Source organism: Aedes albopictus, chromosome 2 (assembly GCF_035046485.1).
Source record: "Aedes albopictus strain Foshan chromosome 2, AalbF5, whole genome shotgun sequence".
Taxonomy (NCBI): Eukaryota; Metazoa; Arthropoda; class Insecta; order Diptera; family Culicidae; genus Aedes; species Aedes albopictus.
In genome coordinates this window covers 346,966,947-346,993,574 of record NC_085137.1, presented here as the reverse complement: position 1 = coordinate 346,993,574, position 26,628 = coordinate 346,966,947, and the positions used below count along the sequence as shown (strand labels likewise).

General features: G+C 40.0%; 2 protein-coding genes across 2 annotated transcripts in view; both read left to right on the top strand.

The window, feature by feature from the left end:
• LOC134287221 (cell adhesion molecule Dscam2-like) overlaps positions 1-26,628 on the top strand; it is a 452,041-nt gene that overhangs the window by 401,940 nt on the left and 23,473 nt on the right. The window lies entirely within an intron of this gene.
• Positions 21,008-22,226, top strand: LOC115263186 (pancreatic triacylglycerol lipase). Its single transcript, XM_029866138.2, has 2 exons — positions 21,008-21,291; positions 21,349-22,226. The coding sequence occupies exons 1-2, from the start codon at positions 21,077-21,079 to the stop codon at positions 22,148-22,150; spliced, it is 1,017 nt and encodes a 338-aa protein (XP_029721998.1). The 5' UTR covers positions 21,008-21,076; the 3' UTR covers positions 22,151-22,226.

Genomic DNA, 26,628 nt, shown 5'->3' with positions numbered 1-26,628 from the left:
CGAAACGTAGAGAGGCTCGAAAGTACACACAGGTTGATGGCCCTTAGGGTCATCAGCGCATACCGTACGGTGTCAAAGGACGCGGTATGCGTGCTGGCGGGTATGATGCCCATAGCAATTGTGGTGTCAGAGGACGAGGAGTGCTTCGCGAGACGAGGCACAAGAGGCGCGAGACGGATTGCCAGAACATCGTCTATGTTGAAATGGCAGAGAGATTGGTCAAACTCCAGCAAGGGCAGATGGACACACAGGCTCATACCGAGCGTGTCCAAGTGGACGAGCAGGCCCCATGGCGAGGTGAATTTTCACTTTACACAATTTCTGTCAGGCCATTGGTGCTTTAGGTGGTATCTGCACAGATTCGGACACGCTGGTTCTCCTTCATGTGCGGAGTGTGCAGATTGCGACGAGACCGCGGAGCATGTGCTCTTTAAATGCCCACGCTTCGTGGAGCAAAGGTCGAGTATGCAGGAGGTATGCGGTAGAGACATCACTCCCGACAACATTGTTGAAAGGATGTGTACGGGGGAGGACAAGTGGGATGCCGTTTCTTCGTCGGTATCTCGAATCGTCCTTGAGCTACAGAGAAAATGGCGAGCCGAACAACAGCTAGTTGAGTTGGCTCCCCTCCCCATCCAGGAGCTTAAGCCCAACGGGTAGTCTATGTACTAGCCAGGGCCCGAGCCTCCGGGGAAGAGCGAACAACTTAAGGCGGTAGCAGGTGGAACGCTTACCATTAGAGTGTACTCATTGTACGAAGTCATCACCCCTTCTCGAAGTCATCCCTAACGGGCGTACCGCGAAGGTAAGGAAGAAGAGAGAAAGAGGTTTTAGTGTCGACCCCACATAACCTGAGGACCCACCTCTCGGGTATCTGTAAAGGCAGATTTCCTCTTTCTATTAAAAAAAAAAGACCCAGGGCTCATGGCGACGCAGTCTCAACAACGAAATCAAGCAAGGCGACAGAAATTTGGCCTGGCCACAGGTCAAGACGATGGCGGGCAACCGCTTAGGATGGAGATCTTTCAATTCGGTCCTCTGCACCACCGTGGGTGCTCAGGACTGAAAGTAATACCTAAGTAAGTCTAACAAGTGCAATTGGATAAGAGTTCCTCCTCTCTTATAGCTTAAATAAGAAATATTGCGGTAACCGAGTGCATTGATGAAAGCAAAAATCAAACTCTCATTAAACTGAGTTCGTTTAGTATTTAATGCAGCACGTCGTGATTTCTATGTGCTTCATTACCCCGCAACTTGAACGGTTGCTATTTATAAGAAAAATCTAAAACATACCACACGATGCATTCGAAGAATTCCCAACCAACCTACATTCAAGCGGTTCATTCATATCTAGACTAAGCGAGCAACCGGCTGGCAGAAAACTTTATACAGGCTCAACATGATGAAAAGACTCCGAACAAAAAAAAAACAAACAAACATGGAAAACGTGACTAGCTCCACTCGACTTTCGAACGCGTAACTCATCTTTCACTTCCCGGCGGATTACTCAAAAAGTGATGTAGGTCGTACATGGGAAACCGCATCGGCATCCCACGTTCAACCGGGTTTTCCAACCTTTGGCCCAGCCAGATGGACGCGGACTGGGGCTGGGTGTCCCGATTGCTTTCCAAGGGTGATGCTTACCCTGTATCAAACAAACCTAGCTGGTAGCACCATTCACATTCCGAGTGCGAGTGAGGGTGAATTATTTAAAAGCCATTTGGTAAATTAAAATTTGGATGGATCATGCTGCTGCTCCACTACTGCCACAGTATGGTGGTGTGGTGGGCTTCTCGGCTGAGTTGAACAAATGAGCACATGTTGATGGGAAAACGTGAAAACTCTGGAAATGAAAACCACTTGCGGTATGATGGATTCAGTCCAGGGAAACTAATCGAACGCAATGAGTGTGATAGTTGGCGTCGAGGATAACATCAATGGAATAGGGAAGATGAACTAAACTGCTCTCATAGATGATTAAATGCTGGACTTATATGCGTGATATTTTAACCCTTTGAAGCCGGAATTTTTCCAAGAGTTATTATGGAGTTTTACCTACGTTTTTCTATAGTTTTGGTGGTCAAAAGCATAAAAACGATAGAATATTTTGCAGAATATTTTTTCTGGTTATTCTAGGTTGTTCAAACTATTCTTGAGTTTAGATCCTTAAATCTGAGGGTGTAACGGTAACTTCTTTCATTATACAAAGCTACAATTTGTAATCTATCATGTACAGTAAGTCTTATGAAAGATACAGTGGTTGTTTTTATCAACTAAGCTTCATAACAGTTAGGGAGCCCATAATATCCCAATAATAAATAACAAAGCTTATTGTTCCTCTAACTCAGTGTTTCCCAAACTGTGCGCCGCGGCGCCCCGGTGCGCCGCGAAGCTTTCCCAGGTGCGCCGCAGGATTTTGGCTTTTGTGACGAAACAAAAAAAAAAAACAAACTCTTTATTTGTATTGCGGAACACCTTTAATTTTTTTATTAGTAGTACTAGTGTCGCTTACATTTTTTTAATCCTTCCTGACTCTTCGGTTGTTCCATAGGTTTTCTGGTATCAAACATATCAATTGAAACCACATTTTAAAATTTCATGTTTTTGAAATTGTTTTTTGGAATTCTTAAGCTTCAGCTTAGCTTTTGATTTTACTATAACTTATCCAAAGTTTTTAATTTCAAGAACATTATTTACGTACTTTTCAGAATAATTACAAGGTCTTCGGAACAGCTTAGCGGCATGCAGGTTTCTGAAGAGATCTAGTAGTATGAAGAGCCCTTTTCGTACCGGACTGTTTCATCAGTACTGCCGCAACCTCGCTGGACTCGAATAAGTTTGTTATGCTCGGTTTCATCAATGGGGCTATATATGGCCTATCCAGGCCCAAAGGGTTAAGTTGAAATTTATGAAAATAAATTCAATCAAAGCCCACCAGGTCTTTACAATTTCTTCATGTGTCCCAGTTTGCCAAAATTTTCCAAAATAAATAAAAGTGTTGCTTTGCAATTTCCGCAAAAAGTTGAAGCTTTGGTCAAGTTCTGTGTAGTCATTTTCATTCAATAAGAATTCTTTAATTCTTTAATTGTGTTGAAATTCAGCAGCTTCTTTTACCTTTACATCTGAGTTTCAACATGATTTTTGAAATCTTACAAATATTTAAACTATCTTTGAGAAGTTAATAAAAAAATAGTTTTCCAAATATTGAATTCTGAAAACATGATATTAGAGAAGTGATTCACGATTTTGTCTTGCATACTGTAAAGTGATAGTTGCCCAAAATAAAAAAAATGTTATAAACTTTGGTGCGCCACGACATTATTGGAAATGTCAAAGGGCGCCGCGATAGCAAAAAGTTTGGGAACCTCTGCTCTAACTACATCGGCGAAAGCTATTACCACAAGTGTAGACCTGAAGCTATGGTCTCCGGAGTAGTGTTATTAATCTGGAATACCTCAAAACTATCTTGAAATAAGTCATGATATGCCAGGGGGAGTACAGATTACAGTTTAATGTTCATTGTGAGAAACTACTGTTACTATCAAGCGCTAAACTTCAGGATAGTTTGGACGACCCTCAAGGTCCCAAAGGTTCATAATAATATATAGTAGACGTCAGCTTGGTCCAGTCACCGCGATTGATTATTAAACGTTACTCAGTATGTCAGTATGTATGTAATCAGATATAGCTGATGTTACGAGTGTAAACCTGAAGTTCTGAACCCAAAGATAGTTTGGCTGACCTGGAACATTCCCATAGTATCTCTGAATGACATTTGGGATTTCAAGAGCTTCACGGATTTCAGCAGATTATGCTATGCTATTATTTATGGTTAAAACACATACAGTTTTTTGTTTTGTAGATTTGAAGGACTTCATTATAGAACAGTTTGTACGACCCAGAATGTCCCAAATGTTTATAATAAGCTAGTAAACTTCAGATTGGTCCAGTAATCACGGATAAATGTGCAACGTTACTCACTATATAGCAGATATGGTTATTATTACGAGTATAGACCTGAAGTCATTAACTACAAGGTAGTTTGGCTGACCCTGTAGTGTCTCTAAATGACATTTGAGATTTCAAGAGCTTCGCGGATCCCAGCAGATTATGCAATACTATTATTTATGACGAAAATACATAAAGTTATTCTTGTAGATATGAAAGACTACATTATAGAACAGTTTGGACGAACCTGAATGTCACAAATGTTTATAATAAAATGTAGACTTCAGACTGGTCCAGTAACTGCGGTTGATTATGCAACGTTACTTAGTTTAACAAATATGGCTACTGTTACGAGTGTAGACCTGAAGTTCTGAACTTCAAGGTAGTTTGGTTGACCTGGCATATCGCTATGGTATCTATAAATGAGTGTACATATCAAGAACTTCACGGACCCCTGTAGGTTACGCAATGTTATTATTTGTGGCGAAAATATATAAAATTATTCTTGTAATTTGAAGGACTTCACTATAGGGCAGTTTGGAACACCTAGAACACCCCAGAATATAAAACATCTTTTTATATTCTTGACGAAAGCTAAATGAATACATATAAATGTAACCCACATCCAAGTTCAGCTTTTAGAACAACTGGTATGTTAATTATGTCGTTTTTTTAATTTCATAGTGTTCAGGATGATCTAGGTTAGGTTAGGTTAACTTTGCCGAAGACAGTATTCTGTTTTATCGAATGGGTGAATTTATACAGCCGTTTCTATATTGGGGTCATATATGATCCCTCCGGGGTCTCCAGTTAGCCTAGTGGCTAAGGCTATGAATTGACAATCCGGAGACGGCGGGTTCGATTCCCGTTCCGATCGGGAAAAAATTCTCGGCTCCCTGGGCATAATTGTATCATTGTACTTGCCACACAATGTACAAATTCATGCAATGGCAGGCAAAGAAAGAACTTCAATCAATAACTATGGAAGTGCTCTAAGAACACTAAGTTGAGGAGAGACAGGCCAAGTTCCAATGCGAACGTCGAGCCATTAAGAAGAAGAAGAAGAAGAATGATCCCTCCGGCTCCAAAAAATTAATCATTTTAATCTGTGTACGTGTTTGTACGAAATCACTGTAGGTATTACATCAATATGATACCCTTGAGTTGGATTTAATAAACGAAACTTTTAATAAAGTGCTTTTTAATACAGTACCTTGTACCCTCGTTGGTTTGACCACATCTAATCTGAACACTTATTTATTTATTAACATCGCTTATCTGCACATCGTCCAAAGTGAAAATGGTTCAAACGTCATTCTGATTTGGAACGGGGTGAAACGGAACATATAATCAAAACAAAACAGCAAAAAGGGTCACCATCAGTGTGCGTTTTCGACACCCACAGGGTTACTGGGTCTCCAGTTAGCCTAGTGGTTAAGGCTATGGATTGCCAATCCGGAGACGGCGGGTTCGATTCCCATTCCGGTCGGGAAATTTTTCTCGACTCCCTGGGCATAGTGTATCATTGTACTTGCCTAACAATATACAAATTCATGCAATGGCAGGCAAAGGAAGCCCTTCAATTAATAACTGTGAAAGTGCTCAAAGAACACTAAGTTGAAGCGAGGCAGGTCAAGTCCCAGTGGGGACGTAGAGCCATAAAAAGAAGAAAGAAGAAGAAGAAGGGTTACTAGAAGTTCAAATTAAAAATTAACCCCGATGGTTTGCATGAGGTAACGGAAGTAGACGGTATACGATTCATTGTAGGTAAGCCATTGCCTACCTTTGGGGGTTATTCAGGGTTTAGACACATTCTTTGCAGCGCACAGACATCCAGGCTAGAACAAATTTCATTCATAAAATTGTGTAATTATTTGAATCTTAACTTGAGTAAGGTTGCAAACCAATACACGATGAAAACACTAACGTCGCCAAACACCACGTTGCCACAGTGAGTGGTGAATTGAAACATTTCAAGTGGTGAATTAAATTAGTATGAGAAATTAACCGACTGCAGCGCCACGGTATTGCCACTTGTGTTGCCGATATCAAATGGCCGTTAAATTCCTTACACAGTTTCGGGACTGGACTTGGATGTCTGTTCTCTGTGGTTTATTTGTTACCAGTTTTATTTATCTGTTGTATATTCGATTTGATCTGCATATTTTCTTTATTTTAATTCGCATTTATAGGGCTCTTCTATCGTTCAGGAGCAATACAGCCCTAGCAGCCGGAGTGATTGGCTACTATTCGCCCCCAAAACGACGATTCGACCGCTTGGGAGTGTTGTCGTCGTCATGATGATGCTTCCCGAAAGCAATGTCAAATTCGTTCGGGGTTTCAAAACATTGGAAAGAAAATCATTATTTTTACAGTCAGATTGAGATTTACGAGTAAATGAGTGTGATTTGTAGGAATAACTGTTTATTCTGAGCATGACAGTATCTTTTACGGCAGTGAAAGCTAATTAGAAGTACGATATTTCTGGGTCTGAAAATCGTTCAGGCGAAGTGGATAGCAAATCTAACCTAGAATATCCTACAATTCTAACCTCAACTCCTCACTTACACAAGCCGGATCTCATTTTTCACGGAAATGGTGGAATAAAATGCAAAACTAATATACGTGCGACCCACATTGGAGTAAATCACATCAAAACCTGATCATAAGTGGAAAAACTCAAAATGAAGTAATTAAGTTTTCCGTTGTGTTTTTGCTGAGTGTAGTTATTGTGTAATCGTTTGACAGCTAAGCAGTGTCCAAATGTTTTGTTTACGCTTATCAGAAGAGGTTAAGTGAAGCTGAAGTTTAGCCGTTTTCTTTGATATAACTCACAGTGCGTGCTAGTTTTGACCATACAAAGTGAATGAAATTGATAGTCAATCAATTCAACGATGCAGTTTGTTAAAGAAGGTTAATGTTGTTATTCTGTTAATTTAAAACCCAAACAAATTGACGTTGAATTTACATACAATATATGAAAATATTGAAAAAAATATTTGATGGAATCCTTTACCGTACATTCAAAATGAAATAAGTTGATTTTCCGGCTGTTTCCGGGAAATCTGCTTTTAGTGTATGATAAAACTATTGTTCCTCTTTCAAATGCAGAAAGAAAACCTTCCGGATGTTTCCGATTTTAAAGTTGCAACACTTTGAAAAAATATTATTATATGATATTATTTGCCTTAAAACACTATTTATCCCTCTGAACGTATTTTTGCTGAAAACGAGAATTCAACAGCTTTCAAGAAGTTTAAAATCGGTCAACTGGTTCAAAAGTTGTGATTTTTTGAAAAATTTTAGTTTCGAAAACTCTTGACTTTTACAATCATAAAATTGGTCACCCTAATGACGAAATAAAAAAATACGAAAGCTATGAAATACGTTTCATTACTAATTTGGGTTGCATTTGGGTTGCGAAAATGCGCCAAAATAATTTTGATCAGTTTTGATGTACTAGGTGCTCCACTGTGCGACCGAGGGAATTGAAAGTTCTACCATTCCAACTTAAAAAAACTGTCGGATGTGGGTTGCAAGTAGGAAAAATAAAATAATTCCCCCAACAGATTATGTTGATAGGTATGTAAAAACCCTAATTAATCCACCTAGCGGTGATGGTGCCTTTCTCGTGCTTTAAAATATCCTTTCAACAAAACTCAAGCGGCATGTTGACGACATTGCCATAAATACAAAATGAAAACTGCTTGCTAAATCTACTCAATATGGATACATGTTATTAATGGCACAAATGTCCCAAATGGAGGATAACGTGCCTCTGGAGCCGGCCTTCTGATACCCCAACTAAACTAACCGCCATCTTGAACATTGAGACACCATCTTGGATGTTCTGGTACCGTGATTTCGGGTGAAATTGATCACTTTTCGTAGTTTTTGGCGAATAATTTCTGAATACTTATCGATATCGTTAAATTTAATGCGTTAAAACAAGTACGACCATGGTTTTCATCGGTCAACGAATAAAAAATTCTACTGCAAATCATTTTATTACAAAAAATATCATTTAAAATAAAAAATCAAAAATTTTAATTTCGGGGTGAAATTGATCAGTCAGTGAAATGTTTTAGTAAGTGCTGAAAATATTTTTTCCTCCTAAATTAACCACCTCGGAATGCGAAAAGCTATGAAAATTTTTTACAAGTTGGCTAAATTTTTAATTATTTAAGTTTAAAGTTTAATAAATCTTAAGAAAACGCCTGAAAGTATGCAATTTACGTACTAAATATGTTATAACTTCCGGAAAAATTCAATTTCATGCATAAATTTCAATATTTACAGAACTTTTGATGACGAAATCGGGTTTAGCGAATACTTGTTAGCTAGAAACATCCATTCGAATATTCATTACATTTGCGATACAGCTACGGTAACAAAAGCTTGAAAGTGTCTTTGAAGTTCGCCTGACAGACAATTTCACAAAATATTGAATTTTTTACAGAAATAAGTGACTAATTGACTGTAAAACATGTAAACTCATCATTCAATAGCCCTTGAGCCAGATGAAGAACGTTTTTTACAAATTGTTTTAAGTTTAAAGCTTTATTTTTAACAAATAAAAATGGCCCTCTCGTCGATCAATTTCACCCCACTGATCAATTTCACCCGAAATCACGGTATTCATTTTTGGACCTGAAATTACATAAAATAGTCGCCGCATTGAATTTTGGCATGTCGTTTATGATTTTCTGGTTACCAGTTTTGGACGAAGACCGGCATTCTTCCCTATTCAAACTATAGTCATATTGCAGACCTTGTGAAACAGCGGACAGCTTGGGTTTTCTGATTACAAATTTTGAATTCTGAACATATTTCCATACAAAATATGCCCATAATGAAAGAATTAAGAATCCTATAAAATAGGCACTTACTTGAATACTGGGCCATTATCTTGGATTTTGGACCGCTATCTTGGATACTCTGGTGGACTCCGAACATATTTCCCATACCAAACACACTTATTTTACATAGTTTTAGGGCTCAAAATTCCTTAAAACAGCCGCCATCTTCTGTTGACGCGATCAAATTCTTATTTTTCCATTCAACGTTGACCCATCCTGCTATAAATTTACACCTTAGGAATCTGAAATGGTACGATTTGATGAGATCGCTTTAGTTTTGTCTATATTTTGTTCTCATATATGAGAACTTAGACCTATTCGTCACTGTTGTTCATACCTAATGTTTATCAGGCCATTAAACAAAGCCACGATTTAATTTTTCACATGAACGTTGGTTCTGCTACACAACAGCTAGTCTCTAATGTGATCTAAGGCTATTTTCCTGCTAACCGTTCATTAGATTACACTAGTTTACAGCATTTTTGAACTCGGTAAGCTGATGATCATTTTTGGTGTAGAATCATGCCCTGAGTTCGGAAACGCGAAGGAAAAAAAATACAGTAGAGCGAAATTTTTTTCGACTTTCCATACAAGGTTGATGATTTGAAATGGATTTTTGTTCTACTTCTAAGCAAAGTCGCTCACTTCACATATCTCATTCTCCGTTATCAATGCTTCGATTGAGCTGAATTTTTTACTGTAACTTGCCTACATACAGGGGATGGCCAAAATGTTTGGGATAGGCAACTTTTTTTTTCTCCCACAAAAAGTTCAACATGCTATAACTTTTCATTGAGTGCATCAAAAAATCTCAAATTTTGACTGTTTGTCAATCTATTATATGTGCATCATTGGTACAAATTTGGGCTCAATTGATTGATCTTTCGCAAAGTTAGAACCGTTCGTGTAAAACACTATTTTTTAGACAACTCATTTTTGAGCTGTCATATCTCGGAAACCAGTAAACCGAATTGAATGAAAATTTGAACGTACACTAACAATATACAAGTGCTTCACAAAATATTAAAACATAGATACTTTTTGAACGTTGACAAAAGTTATCATGGATTGACACTTTTTGGATTTTTCTCGAAAAAATGTATTTTTTTTTACGTCAATGTCAATAAATTTTAGTGTTGATGTCCAAAGATTTCCCACTTCTGTTCTCAAGTTATCTTTAATCAGATATATTGGAGCCTATTTAGATTAAAGGAGGAACACATTTAGTAATTTTTGTGTGGCATTGTAAATTTGACTTATTTTCCTCTATATGGCTAAAAATTTCAACCCAGTATAACTTAATTCGCCGTGAGAAAATATTACATTTTATAACGTTGTATTAAGTATCAATATATTGTTGATAAACGATAAAAAAATCATTCAATTCGGTTCACTGGTTTCCGAGATATGACAGCTCAAAAATGAGTTGTCTAAAAAATAGTGTTTTACACGAACGGTTCTAACTTTGCGAAAAATTATTCAATCGAGCCCAAATTTGTACCAATGATGCACATATAACAGGTTGACAAACAGTCAAAATTTGAGATTTTTTTATGCACTCTATGAAAAGTTATAGTATGTTGAATTTTTTTGTGGGAGAAAAAAGTTGCCTATCCCAAACATTTTGGCCACCCCCTGTAGATACACTACACTACCGGAGTGGAATGTTTCTTAGGCACACGACTATGACATGTTTAGATTCGGTCATTAAAGTTGCGAAGTGTCAAAACGAAAACATTGTTGGCTCTACCGATTAACTTGGTGTCTGATGTTTCAGAAATGTTTTATCATTGTATAACCCACAGATTTCATACGCTAATGAAGCCGATGAGCAAAGTCATACATTTGTTGTTGTTTGTAATCGAGAAACATAATTAGAGCTAACCTAAAGCAAACATTGTTTTGAAATTCACTTATAATACATTAATAATACTTCTTCAATAATTTTGATTTCCAAAGATGTTTTCTGTGTTACTTGGGTTGTATTTGGGTACAGCGCTACTAGAATAATTTCCAACTCCTCTTAACAACATCTGCTACTCCTAAAGCAATTGTGACTTATGGCTGTCTACGAAGTACAGAACTGGGAATTTCACGTTTCTTTTCACTAGGCTTGAGTACAAAACTCTCCTCACATATAATGCAAATTTAAAGGAATTCATTCAGACTGAATAAAGATGTTCGGAGTCCCCATTCTACAGGGGAATATTAAGCAATATCTACGGTCAACCGTTTCAACGGTAGTGCAACATCTGGGCGAATGACCGTAACGTTTGCCGCAAATGAAAAAAGAATTGTCACGTTACAAGTTTTAACCCACGGAACGAACGCTTTTCGTGAATAGGCTTTATTGGAGATGCCTTCATACAAAAGCCTGTCTCATCTCCGTTTAGGGTTCATCAGCTAAACCATTTTCTGAGAGATAATTTGCCACAATACGGAACCGGTTGCGAATGTTCGGCTCACAGACCTTGGCACAGATACTATACTGATGTTTATATAATTAACCATGCATTCAGATTTTAAGCCCGTGCTTTAGTATTTCCCAACAACTTTAACATTTTTCTTTACGCTACACATAAAATAAAACCTCATTTGTATGTAACATAATTCATGCAGAAACCTTATAACAAAAGAATGCATTGGAACCATACAAATGCTTCTATTACATTCTTCGTATCACCCGTCATGGCAATTGACTTGAAAAACAAAATGGAACATTACAAATGCACAACATACAAACATGCGACACATAATATAAGTGAAGCTCGAAGTCTAGGTTTCATTATTGTTCTTGGTTTATCAGTCAATCCTGTGATTGTATTTTTTTCTAATTAATTGCCTTTTTTTCGCCGCGTTAATTTCTTTCAAAAGTTGTGTTGGGTCTAGGAGTTTCTAATCGTAAGGAGGCGTCTCGATACGGGCTGAAGTACAAGACCATCTATGTATATTTTGATGTCCGTGATATGCTTAATGTTTTTTTTTTACCCAATGAATTTTAACGTTAGCGGTTAACTTTAACTACCGAACAGTTAAAAGTATATAAAAGGCCAGCGGAACTGTTTGCCTTTTATTTGCTTGGACTCTTCGATATTTTCCCGAGATCGTACAATTGGGCAATAATAGGCAACTCATCAATACCACAATTCTTTACTAGCTGTATCATAGTCTGTGTTATTGCACTAGCATCTCTGGTAGTCGAACATTCAACGAACCACAAGAAACGTTCTTCTGCACATACGTTTTTTACATTGCGAATATTTTGGCCAACTGCTTCTTCCTTTTAAAACTTCTTGCCTCATCTACCATAATTGCGTAGAAAGCACAATACGCACTTCTGCTGCAATTTTATCGACGGCACAGTCGGCAGCAATGCCAAGAGTTTGATTCTGAATTTTAGAACTGCAGTGGTTGATAGTTTTGTCGTAGTGGTTTGAAAATTCTGCATCATACTTAGCGAAAAAATCACATATTTCCAAATAAGTAGCCTCACAACGGATAAGATATTCCATTTGCTGTTCATGCTGTTATTTATGCTGTGTCAGAAGCTTTTCATGTGCCGTGTCTGATGTGCGTTGTTTGTTTGAGCTATTGGAACTTTTCAACACATTGCTTTGAATTGTGGTTCCTTCGTGAAGTATGACACCCACTTTATTCCGTTTGTTGCAACCGCTGATAGTAATGTCGAATTCGTTTTTGAACCTGGGTTGGAACTGGATTGGCGGAAAATGTGTAAACAAACAAACTCAAACAAACTTTAGTACAAGCGAAACCGAAGTCGGGTTGGGGTTGAAACTGTGATCTCATCCAGTTCCAACCCAGGTTGGAACTGAATCAAAAACGAAAACGACATAAATTTCTCACGCTTCTTTCGCACAGTTTTTGAAAAAAACATGCGGCTCACATTACAAAAAAAACTATGTCGGTGATGGTACTGTACTCTGACCAGCTATAGTGCTCATAGAATTTGAACGAAAACTATTGTTGTTTTTGTCCGATAGCAGATTTCGGAAACATTATGCGAGGTTGCGATGCACCAATCTGAAGATTATCGAGATCTGATACTTTATTGCGATCTTTATTTGAGAAAGATGATTGAAACACGTCAGACTTCAGTGGGCTGATTATAGTACGAATGATGATTAAAAGAATTGCGAATAAAAGGTATGCAGCAGGGAACAAGGTACACGTCGCCGACTTAGGAAACGATCGCGAGCTTGATAGCGGCACGCGATTGAAAAACACGTGGGAACCCTAAACTGTTGGGAAAATGGGAGAATATCACGCAAGACTGGAGTATTAACTTACTTGGAACTTTACAAATGCACAAAATACAATATAAATTGAGCCCAGATGGATAACGAAGTCCAATCCCAGGATGACGAGGTTTCATAATTGTTCTTGGTCCATCAGTCATTCCTGTAATCGTATTTTGCGGCAGATTGCCTTTTGTTCACAGCGCTGGATACTTTCATAACTTGTGTTTGGTCTAGGAATTTCAAATCAAGCCTACAAGACGGTCTGTATTTTGATGTCCGTGTTAGGGGTGATTAGCGTAGCCAGAGTATTATTGCTTTTATTCGTTGATAGGCTTTCGAGCAAATCTGCATCAACATGTCTAAAGGGTCTAACTCGTTTTGTAAACAAACATTGTTTCTGTCGCTGTAGGGTCTATCTCGATCCACCCACGCATCTGGGGGCCGTTATCAGAAAGAGCGAAGTTTGATCTTTCTGATAACGGCCTTCAGATGCGTGGGTGGATCGAGATAGACCCTACAGCGACAGAAACAATGTTTGTTTACAAAACGAGTTAGACCCTTTAGACATGTTGATGCAGAAATCTTCGAAGAGAAAAAAATAAATATTCACACGTCAGTTTGCATGGCAGTTAGCAGATGAACGAACCATGTATTCATTGCACCAACCAAGAGCGTGCGTGTTGTTTTCGTTAGCAGTGACAAAACCCAATCTATGGGAAAAGCGGTGCACAGTGGCTGATTTCGTCATTTTAGCGCGCTTAATTAATAACTTTTTAACTATGACGTTTAGCGTCATGGTGTCTTCGAGAAAGTTTTTTGTAATAATAAGGAGCTTCTTTTGAACTATTGTTAAAAATGATCAATCCCCCTAAAAGTGAGATAGAAAATTTATTTTTTGCATTTTTCAAGATACAAGGTTGGTGTCTTCACAAAAGTTGTAGATAATGTTATTTGGAGCAACTTTGTCAAAGACGCCAAGTTTGTAACTCCGTTACTTTTCAAGATACGTTACGTTTTTTATCATCAGCCCCTTGAAAAGGGGTTTTGCGCAATAACTTTCGAATGGTTGATTCTACATTTTTCTGATGTTCTACAAAGTTATAGATAATGGTAAAACACATAACTTTGCCGAACACGACATCCCGCTTATTTCAAAAATAAAATAGTTATAACGGTTTTTGTTGCTTTTTGGGCTATATTTCAAGCATAGGGTCTGTCCATAAACCACGTGGTCATGAGGGGGGGGGGGGGGGGGTTCGGCCAATTATCATTTTGTATGGACTAATAAAAAAAATTTGTATGGACGAATGACCACGCGGGGGGGGTGAAAAGTCCCAAAAAAATGACCACGTGGTTTATGGACAGCCCCATACATATCCTAGCTATAGGCAATTATATGCAAATTTCCTTTTACGCATGTAAATATACAAGTAATTGCCTCTCTTAGAAAGCCAGAACCATCAAACTGTAAGAGACTGTAAGATGGTTTTTGTACAGAAACTTTCAACCATCTATGTTACTTTTATATGGGATTTATTCATATTTTCACCATATTTTTTTGAGTACAGCTTGCATTTTTATTGTTGTTGTAAGTGTATGAATATATAGAAAGGATTGTGGTGCATTCTGCAACATTCATGAAGTACGTTACATGAAAGCTTACCATCTAATTCTATTTTCTAACTAACTGACAGTGCTGCACGTAGTCCACGAAAAGAACGCATAAAGTGTTATTTTTTGTCAGATCACGATTAAACAGCACCTTACTGTAAAGTACAATAAGATTTATAATTAGCTATAACTATTGTATACATGTACTAGAGGGAGCGTTCACAAAATATGTCACGCGCAAGTTTAGAATTTGAGAAAAAATGGCACTTCGTTCGCTCTTTTCGTGGACTACATGCAGCACTATGAGTTAGTAAGAAAATATAAATCGATGGTAAGTTTTTGTGTAACGTACTTCATGAATGCTCCAGGATGCACCACATATCATTCCATATATTCACACACACGTACAATAACAATAAAATGCAAGCTGCCATGAACTGTCAAATAAATATGTTAAAGATATGAATAAAAGTAACATAGATGATTGAAAGTTTCTGTACAAAAAACATCTTACAGTTTCTTACAGTTTGATGGTTTTGGCTCTCTAAGAGAGGCAATTACTTGTATATTCACATGCTTAAAAAGAAATTTGCATATAATTGCCTATAGCTAGGTTATATATGCATGAAATATGCCCCAAAAAACTATAAAAACCGTTATAACTATTTTATTTTAGAAATTAGAAGAATGTCGTGTTCGACGAAGTTATATGTTTTACCATTATCTATAACTTTGTAGAACATCAGAAAAATGTAAAATCAATCCTTCGAAAGTTATTGCGCAAAAACTCTTTTCAAGGGGCTGATTATAAAAAAACGTAACGTATCTTGAAAATTAACGGAGTTACAAACTTGGCGTCTTTGACAAAGTTGCTCCAAATAACATTATCTACAACTTTTGTGAAGACACCAACCTTGTATCTTGAAAAATGCAAAAAATAAATTTTCTATCTCACTTTTAGGGGGATTGATCATTTTTAACAATAGTTCAAAAGAAGCTCCTTATTATAACGAAAAACTTTCTCGAAGACACCATGACGCTAAACGTCATAGTTGAAAAGTTATTAATTAAGCGCGCTGAAATGACGAAATCAGCTACAGTGCGGTGGGAGAATATTTTGGTGGGACACAATTTTCCGCGCGCGAGTCTATTACGGGGCAAAATCCGCAATATAGGCATATCACTTATCCGCGAGCGATAATGGCGGCGGCGGGCACAAATAACCGATTCGAATTTTGACGTTTCTTGGGGATCGCAATCGGTTGGCGCCATCGAACGGTGGGTAAAGGGGTGAGGAGGAGAATGAAACTGTTTTGACTTTCCCCCAAGAAACGTCAAAATCCGAACCGGTTGGTTATGCCCACCGCCGCCATTGCCGCTCGTGGATAAGTGGGTACAGTTTCTTACCGATTTTGACAACACGAGGTGAATTTAATGTTGCCAAATTGAAGTGTTTCCAAAATCAATAATTTGTTTTTGTGAATTAATTACTTATATTATAAATATGGACTATTCATAAGTCATAAAACGATCCCCTTGGGTGACGTTCATAAATTACGTCATGCTATGTAAAATTTTCGTATTGGAAAACTTAATGAATTGATTTTTTTATAGAAAACGCGAGGCATTTGTATTTAAACCGATTTTTCGGTAAAAACAATTTTTGTTGCCAAAATCGGTAGAAAAATGTTGCCAAAATTGGTAAAAATACGTTGCCTAAATCGGTAAGAAATTGTTGCCAAAACGGGTGTTGCCAAAATCGGTAGGAAACTGTAATACAAAGTAATAAAAATAATTGCAAACGTAACACACTCCATGCAACAATCGAAGAATTTTCCATGAATTGCATTCCCCAATTCATTGAAAAATCTTAAAACGATTTAACAAATGTAGCAACTGCTTTACAAACGTAACAAGCTGGTACTTTTTGTAAAAAAAACACCAACAAAAAAAATTGCTAGTAGGTTAACTGTTTGTTTATTATATGTAGCTAGTAAAACCTCTGTTTATCTCCAATTAAATAAACGAATTCAAGTGATATTTTGAACATCCCTGACTTATATTATGAACTTTGGAAAATGTTTGATTCGAGCTCAGATGGTTTACTAGGATAGAAGTTTACGATTTGTTTTCAATATTATCAAACAATATGCAAAAATAAAGCTTATTATCCTCTTGAATTATTTCTCATTGACTTGGATATAAACAGACTCTACAACATTGTTTTCATTCTCTTTTCAGGTAAGCATGGAGAATATTCGAATTGAAAGCACAGGTTTTGCTGGTAAGACATTGAAAAAATAAAATATTTCGAGGAAAATCTTAGTGAAGCCAAATAATTAGAACTGATAAGAGGTTAAAGTCTGAGTTATGCAGTTCGTTGGAGGATCTTCTGTAATCTTCTACGCCTAAGCTTCATTTCTAATGTAGTTAATGAATGGCTGGTACTCACCTGATAAGTACTATGAAAACGTAACGCCTGACGGAAAATTCAAATGGATCTGTCACATTTCCCTGCAGTAAAATGTTCCGTTCAATTATTCCGAGTATTACCCGAGGAAAAGTGGCCGTTCGGAAGGGAAGTAGCATGTGAGTCACGAGATAAACTAGTCTAGGCCTAAAAATCTCGTTAAGGTTGAAGAATTCGTCATAGGTATCGTCATCATCAATGAAATTTAGAAAGGAGTTTCCTCGTTCAAAACACAAAAGCTGTTCGCATCGTTCGTTATGAAAACGCACTCACTGTATTCCAGATGAGGTATGGAATTCAGTGAACACATTTTTATTATAAACCTTTATGTTTTTAAAGAGTAAACTGCTTTCGAAGTTTCAATAATGATGACGATATCAATAATGAATCCTCCAACCTCCAACAGAGAGTAAAAAAAATAAGAGGGAGTTTTTCTAAACTGCGCTTCTTACCAGGTGAGGGTTAAACCTGAAAGTTTACAAGATGTACTTTTATAGGGCACTGCACTGTTTTGATTTTGTATAGGGTTTTGACGTTTCGTGGCCTTGTTGTTTACAAAATTTCTGTAAGAGATAAGGAGATAATTTCATGCACTGCCCTATAGGGTATATGATGATAGTTGGACCAGTCCAAAAATTGATGATGGTTGTACCATTACCAATTTACTTAGGCACTTTAGTCTATGCGTACTGTCCAGCTTACGATGGTAGCTGAGGAAACGTAACGCACCAAACTGGGCCACCATACCTTAGTATGAGCACAAACAAACTGACGTAACACTGGCGAAATTTTCATCGACCACGTTTTTAACGATCATTTTAAATCTTCTCAGTTGTGGCTTTCACAACCAGAAGCGCGCGCAACGTTTTTCTTTGTGTTTGACGTTTCACACTAGCGCCTTCTGTTGACAATATTGCACAACGCAGTGTTTCGTGAAACATTCCCACCAGGTGATGGTAGTGTAAACTGAACGATGGATTTTCACGAAAATTGCTCTAGCTGTTACGTCTGTTTGTCTGTGATATGGAAGTGACGACACTAGCCAGAAGCTTGCGCTTATTGGTATACACCACACAGCTATTGAACATCATTCGGGACAGTACCACTATAGTTGTGGAGGCTCCCTTGCAGGCATAATAAACTTGACTACTCTCAAACATTTGACGGAACGCTTTTGAAGGAAGAGAGCGAATGAGTTTTTAGTGGGTCGATCCCCACATAACCCGAGGAACCACCTCTTGGGTATCTGAGCAGCAGATTTTCTCACGCTATAAAAAGGCATTTTACAGAGAAAAGCTTTTTATTACAAAAAAAAACTATTTTAGCAAAATCCATTTACATAAGCGCATAGAGACGAACCAGCCAAGGGCTGAAAGCAGGGTTGTGCAGTTTCAGGAGGGTCAATGTCGAATGACACTCGCTCTAACCATCACTTCATACGACAAACGCAGTCCATCAAAACATAATCGATTCACGCAAAAGCCACTCAAGCCAACCCTCGTTCAATGCAGAGTCAACCACATCCAACAGCAGCGATCGTCTCTTGTTTTCGAACCACACGATGAAACACCGAAGCGAGTTTTTGTTCTACGCTTTTCATTCTATTCATAGGGCGTGCTATGGTTGTGTTTGCTGCGCCATGCAATACTACTTAACAAATTGACCCTCATCCTGGCATTTTCAGACGAGAGTCACCCAGCAGTGAGTGACATAGCTCTGCGTCGGAACGACAGTTAAGAAGCGTTCGGCTACTCAAGAGATTTGCAGAGAAAGAGCGTGGCGGCGGCAGCCACCGTATCAATGCGTTCGTCTCGAATGTGTTCGATAGCAACATAGAGACGGTCGGCTGTAGCGTTGATGGAGGAAGAAGGGCAATGTTGATGTTGCGGCTTTTTTGTGTTATGATGGTGATAATGCACAAGACTGGCTGAAAGTCTCTTTAATAAAGAAAAATCAATCAAATTACATAAGCGCCTCAAGGCATGACCAATTTCATCCACAATCATGATAGGTTAGGTACTATTGTTGATTATGTGTTACCCTTATTTAAATGCAAATAACTAGGGTATTGGTTCCCTTCTTAAGCATGTGGCTCCCATTTTCATCCTACGAAAAACAAAGGATTGAAGCGCTGTTTGTTTTGTTTCTTATTTTTGTATTTTTTGTTAGAAGTGAGCACCCATGAAAACAAAAAGAACGGAATCAATCGGTGCCGTAATCGCTTGTTTTCGAATAGGATGAATATGGGAGCGTGAGATTAACGATGCAACACATACCCTATATACAGTTTTGTTTTGATTTTATAAAGAATAATAGAAAGTGAATACAAAACACTGACGGTTTCTAGTTTTCTAGTGTTACAATCATTTTTGCCAATTGCTGCCATAACAACTTACACTTTTTGAAGATACAATAATCTCAATTGTTCTATCTAAGTCAACACTCTATATTATTGAAGCGTGCTTGGTAGGACAATACAGCTGTGAACACACGCCATTCATAGGGTAAATGTACCAATAGTGGTGCTATTAGTAGCTCCTTGTAGTAAAATCTATATATATAAAAATGCAGTGGCATACGTGGGACCGCGCATAACTTGCGAACAGAAGGTCCGATTTTGGTCGTCTAAGTTTTGTTCTGTTAGTTTTCACCCAAGGAAGGTTTATGTGGCAAAAAACATGAAAAAATTGTGAGTTTTTGAAAATCGATCTTCCATACATTTTGACCGGGGACTTGGTCTTGGCTAAAAACTTGAAACGTCAAAAAACGCAGTAGGCAAGACAAAGTTTGCCGGGGACAGCTAGTAATTGAATAAAATTGATAAAACCACAAAATAAAAAGGCTGAAAACGTTAATCGGTAGTTTTTCACATAAACTTTCTGGAAAAAACGCAAAAACTATTGTTTATTTCAGTTTTTGCTAATAAATCACTTGCACCAACTATAGGCACACGGTTCCTATTATGGAGGTAAAATTTAACATTGGTTCCTATAGTGGCGCATCCCATTGGATTCTTATGGGACCCACCACTATGGGAACACTACCACCACTATAGGTGCAAAGGAGCAAAAAAATTAAGAAAAATAATTTATTTAAAAAGGTTTTTCGGCAAATCTTGAACACAAAACTGAATTAATGTTAGTATTTAGGTAAGATGCATCTATTAAAAATGTAATTTGCAAGCTTTTTGGTCAATATGGTGCTAAATTACCACTACCACCACTATTGGTACTACCTCGACTAAGGGAGCTTTTACCCTAAGGCATGGTACACAAATTACGTAACGCTAAAATCGGCGATTTCAGACTCCCCCCTTCCCCCTTGTAACGCTTTTTGTATGAAAACCAAAAATATTTTGTATGGCTCGTAACGCTAAGCTAGACTCCCCCCTCCCCCTATAGCGTTACGTAATTTGTGTACGATGCCTAATACACTTTTGCGAAACTGCTCTTGCATTATTACTCAATATTTTTAGATGTCACGTGCCATGCAAAATAATAATTGCCCTTTTGCTGAATTGAATGTCACGGATGCATAGAACCAACCTATCTTCACCAAGAATTGACGATAGTAATTGAAGTTCGGCAAACGATTCTTAACTGTACTCGGTGATGCTCTGAAATAGGATTTTTGTTTATGCAAAAATCATCTCTCAGTGACTATATTTGTCGTTTTAAAGATAAAAGGTTGAAGTGGTAAGTTACCCTTTTATTTATTTTGCTATTTCAGACACCTTAATATTTTACTAAACAGAAAGCATTGTTGTCTATATAGATAGAAAAGGCACTTGATCACACACGATCCAATCCAACAATGGTAACCTTTTTATCAAAATTGAATATTAGCGCGAATTTTTTGGCAAATTTTATCAAATTGGTTGTCGGAGGTGTTGCTGATTGGTTATACCGTTATCAGCAAAAATCTGAAAAATGAAGTTTTTACTAAAGATTGCTGTCCTTGCCTTACTTGGCGATAGAGCTTTTGCTGGTTTGTTGAATATCTTTACTGCCGATACCGATTTCGATGCCGCTCAACTGATGGATAGTTTGTTTGGTGCGTTGGCAAACGGAACCAAAGTGATATTGAATGGGGGATCTACTGGTAATCCACTTTCTGTGGACATCACTTTCTGGTGCGGAAATCGGTAAGATTAAATTCATGCTTGATTTAATCAATAGAATAATGAAACCCACAATTACAGAAACAATCCGAATCTGGTACAGACGATGGTTAACGACAGTAGTATGGCATCCAAGATTTCTAAATCAAAACCATTGGTGTTTATCATTCATGGTTGGTTGGATAACAGAAGCCGCAATTGGATCAAGGATATGACTGCTGATTACCTCAAATATTTCGACACTAACGTATGTGTAGTAGATTGGGGAAATCTCGCAATTTTCGGTTACTATATGGCATTCCAACATACCTTCACTGTGGCGAAATATGTATCCGAGTTCATCACCTCCGTATCGTCAAGTGGAATCGCTCTGAAAGATATCACACTGGTTGGCCACAGTATGGGAGCTCAAATTGCAGGAAACGCTGGTAGTGCTCTGGGCGGTCAGCTTGGAGCTATCTATGGTTTGGATCCGGCCAGTCCGTTGTTTAAGATGCCGTTCGACATCGGAACTTCCAAGCGTTTGGACAAGTCGGATGCCAAGTATGTGCAAATGATCATCACCTCCCGATGCTTCTGGGGCGTTTGCGTAGCCGATGGACATGAGAACTTCTACCCGAATTACGGAATGGTTCCTCAACCGAACTGTGCGATACCGCTATTCTCGAACGCGGAAGTTGCCGAACCGATCACTTGCAGCCATGTGCACGCCTATACCCTATTCCGATTGGCGCTGAATCCTAAAAACGTTTACACGGGAAATACGTGTCCGACCTGTCTTTTGGGACTCTTGGGCCAAAAATCGAAAATGGGTGTCTACAGCAGCCGCGTTGCTGGAGACTACTATTTGCTGACTGGAATTACTTCGCCGTATACAATTTAATATGAGCAAGAAAGTAAAAATACAGATTTTCTAGTTTGGTATCAAAAACCTTCAAGACCTTGATCATTCATAATGAAACCCTATATCTTGTTTTTTTATTCTTCAATCACTTAACCTAATTTACAGCTCTTTTGTCCACTAGGGCACTGCGTGAGCGATTCCAATTGGATGCTGTACTTACACTTTTTACAGCGCCTAAATGTATTCTATTCTAATTCTACTATACCAAACCATTGCCATTGCGCTACTTTCACTTTCTACCCTATAATGGTAGAATCATGAGCACGAGGACGTTGATGTGTAGCTGTGGGTTGTTCATTTATCCAGTCCAATTGGGGGTCCATTATGAGTTGCCGTTCGCCGATGTCAAAGTATCCGTGACCGTGTCCATTTAAGCCATTAGTTCAGCAGAGAGTCAGTGTCAGCAACTCTCAGGAGGAAATAGCAACTGACGAAAGCCAAGGGCTGGGATCGAACCCACGACCATCTGCTTATGAAGCAAACGTGTGACCAATAGCGCCACGGACCCCGGCAACCCTATATCCTTATAATACGCTATTTTTTTCCAAACTTATGCACGACGCAACATACTAAGGGGTGACCCCAAACTTTTACACGGTGACGTGTAAACCTAACTCTATAATTTAAATTATGTTATGAAATTGTCCGGCACGGTAAAGCCTGGGTATGCTGAGCTATTCAGATCCCAATGTGATCCACTAGCCTCTGCCCAGCAACTCCTATCCCTACCTCCTCGCAGTACCGGCCGGAAACTATGAGCAACCTTAGGGAAGATCGGGTAACTAACCCCGTAGGTCGTAGGCCGACAGGGAAGGGGGGGGGGGGGGGGTGCGGTTGCTTCTGCAAACCTTAGCGTCTGTTCTCCACGAGGAGCGGCTCACAACAGCGTCTGATCTCCATGTTAGGGGCGGCTGAACTACGTCCGAGTGCCAGGGAAGGACTCTAAGCTCAACTGTGCACTATGGTCCCCTGGAAAGTAGGGGGTTGGTGTCAGGCCCTACGAGCCAGCCGTAAAAAAACCATTGTAACGAAAAATCAGCAACAGAATAATACGAACCGAGACCAACGGCAACGACCCCAGCGAACAAAATGGACTTGCGATTGGAAACTCGGTACGTGGAACTGCCGATCTCTAAACTTCATTGGGAGCACCCGCATATTCGCCGATCTACTGAAGGACCGCGGGTTCGGCATCGTAGATCTGCAGGCGGTGTGTTGGACAGGATCCATGGTGCGAACGTTTAGAGGTAATCATACCATCTACCAGAGCTGCGGCAACACACGCGAGCTGGGAACAGCTTTCATCGGTGAGCTTTCATGGGTGATATGCAGAGGCGCGTGATCGGTTGGTGGCCGATCGACGAAAGCATGTGCAGGTTGAGGATCAAGGACCGATTCTTCAACTTAAAAAAGACAATACACCATCTTCGACCTTGCGGCCTCTACAGACTGAATATTACTAACATTTGACAACGGACAACACATAGAACACCCAGTGGCCCAGTGGAGAATTTTCCGTTTGACGAAAAGTTTTCCCCGACTGGAGCGGGAATCGAACCCACACTCCGAGGCTTACGAGACGCCTAAACGACTGACACCGCTAACCGCTCGGCCACGAAGCCCACAACTTTAGTATAATGACCGTGCACAGCCCACACTCCGGAAGCACTGATGATGACATGGCCGCATTTTACGCGCAGCTCGAACGCGAGTACGATCGCTGCAAAAGCCACGATGTCAAGATCATCATAGGAGATATAAACGCAAGGGTAGGCCAGCAGGAGTAATTCAGAACGACGATTGGTAAGTTCAGCGCCCACCAGCAAACGAACGAAAACGGCCTACGACTCATTGATTTCACCGCCTCCAAAAATATGGCCATACGTAGCACCTTTTCCAACACAGCCTCCCTTATCGTAACACCTGGAGATCATCACAGCAGACGGAATCGCAAATCGACCAGGTTCTGATTGACGGACGGCACTTCTCCGACATTATCGACGTCAGGAGCTATCGTGGCGCCAACATCGACTCCGACCACTATCTGGTGATGGTCAAACTGCGCCGAAAACTCTCCGTCGTCAACAATGTACGGTACCGGCGACCGCCACGGTACAACCTAGAGCGCCTGAAGCAACCGGATGTCGCCTCAGCATACGCGCAGAATCTCGAGGCCGCGTTGCCAGACGAGGACGAGCTCGATGAGGCCCCTCTAGAGGACTGCTGGAGTACAGTGAAAGCAGCCATCAACGACGCAGCCGAGAGCACCATCGGGTACGTGGACCGGAATCAACGGAACGAATGGTTCGACGAAGAGTGCAGAACGGTTTTGGCGGAGAAGAACGCAGCGAGGGCGGTAATGCTGCAGCAAGGGACCCGACAGAACGTGGAACGTTACAAACAGAAGCGGAAACAGCAGACCCGCCTCTTTCGGGAGAAAAAGCGCCGCCTGGAAGAAGCGGAGTGTGAAGTAATGGAACAGCTGTGCCGTTCCCAAGAAACACGGAAGTTTTATCAGAAGCTCAACGCATCCCGCAACGGCTTCGTGCCGCGAGCCGAAATATGCAGGGATAAAAATGGAGGCCTCCTGACGGACGGATGTGAGGTGATCGAAAGGTGGAAGCAGCGCTCCGATCAGCACCTGAACGGCGTGGAGAACGTAGGCACGAGAGCCCACGGCAGTGGAGGAAACGACGACGTCAGTGCAGCGGAACCAACCCACGCTGAGGGAAGTTAAGGATGCCATTCCCCAGCTCAAAACCAACAAAGCAGCTGGTAAGGATGGTATCGCAGCTGAACTCATCAAGACGGGCCCAGAAAAGTTGGCCTCCTGTCTGCATCGGCTGATAGTCAGGATCTGGGAAACCGAACAACTACCGGAGGAAGGGAAGGAAGGGGTAATCTTCCCCATTCACAAGAAAGGCGATCATTTGGAATGTGAGAACTTCAGGGCGATCACTATTTTGAATGCTGCTTACAAAGTGCTATCCCAGATCATCTTCCGTCGTCTGTCACCTAAAACGACTGAGTTCGTGGGAAGTTATCAAGCCGGCTTCATCGACGGCCGATCGACAACGGACCAGATCTTTACCGTACGGCAAATCCCCCAAAAATGCCGTGAATACCAGGTCCTAACGCATCACCTGTTCATCGACTTCAAAGCGGCATACGACAGTATCGACCGCGCAGAGCTATGGAAAATCATGGACGAAAACGGCTTTTCTGGGAAGCTGCCAAGACTGATTAAAGCAACGATGGCCGGTGTGTAAAAATGCGTAAGAGTTTCGGGTGAACTATCCAGTTCATTTGAATCTCGCCGGGGACTGAGACAAGGTGATGGACTCTCATGCCTACTCTTCAACATCGCACTGGAAGGTGTGATGCGACGAGCCGGGCTCAACAGCCGGGGTACGATCTTCACGAAATCCGGCCAATTTGTCTGTTTTGCGGATGACATGGATATTATTGCTAGAACATTTGGAACGGTGGCAGAACTGTACACCCGCCTGAAACGTGAAGCAGCAAAGGTCGGACTGGTGGTGAATGCGGCTAAGACAAAGTGCAAAAAGATTCACCCCCGCACCAAATGTACCTTGTACAATACGTTAATAAGACCGGTGGTTCTCTACGGACACGAGACATGGACGATGCTCGAGGAGGACCTTCATGCACTCGGAGTTTTCGAGCGACGCGTGCTAAGGACGATCTTTGTCGGCGTGCAGGAGAACGGTGTGTGGCGGAGAAGAATGAACCACGAGCTCGCTGCGGACACGAGACATGCTCGAGTAGGACCTGCAAGCAATTGAAGTTTTCTAATCTGCCATAATTCTGCAAAGTGGTTCAAACAGCATCAAGATGTGATGTACCTAATACAACAAAGTGTATATTTACAGGGTATTACACGATATAAATAAATTGATGAATGGGCTTTTCAAACTACCATGCCAACCCTTGAGATTTAGTCGGGGCCCGTGGCACAGTGGTCCACACGTTCGCTTCATAAGCGGATGGTCATGGGTTCGAACCCAGCCCCGGCACTTGCAATTTTTCGTCAGCTGCTCTTCCCCCCGAGAGCAGCTGGCACCTGACCCTCTTCGGAGCATATAGCTCTAACGGACCCGGAAATTAGATATCGGCGAACTGCAACTCTCATAATGGACCCCCAATCGGACTGGAGAAGGAACAACAGCCACACATCAGCATCATCGTGCTCATCATTCTACCATGGACAGGGTAGAAGAATGAAAGAAGCACAAAGGCGACTAGTTCAATACAGTAGAATAGAGTAGAATACATTTAGGCGCTGTACAAAAGTGGAAGTGCAGCGTTCAATTGGAATCGCTCACGTAGTGCCCTAGTGGACAAAAGAGCTGTAAAATTAGGTTAAGTGGTTGAAGAATAAAAAAAAACCCTTGAGATTTAAACTTTTCATCGATTGTGTATGTAACTTTGTTTGA

What these genes read in the sequence shown, in the direction of transcription:
- LOC115263186 (XM_029866138.2), top strand. Translation starts at nt 21,077, where the DNA reads ATGAAGTTTTTACTAAAGATTGCTGTCCTTGCCTTACTTGGCGATAGA. An exon ending in ACTTTCTGGTGCGGAAATCG is followed by an intron (nt 21,292 to 21,348) that starts GTAAGATTAAAT and finishes CCACAATTACAG; the next exon opens with AAACAATCCGAATCTGGTAC.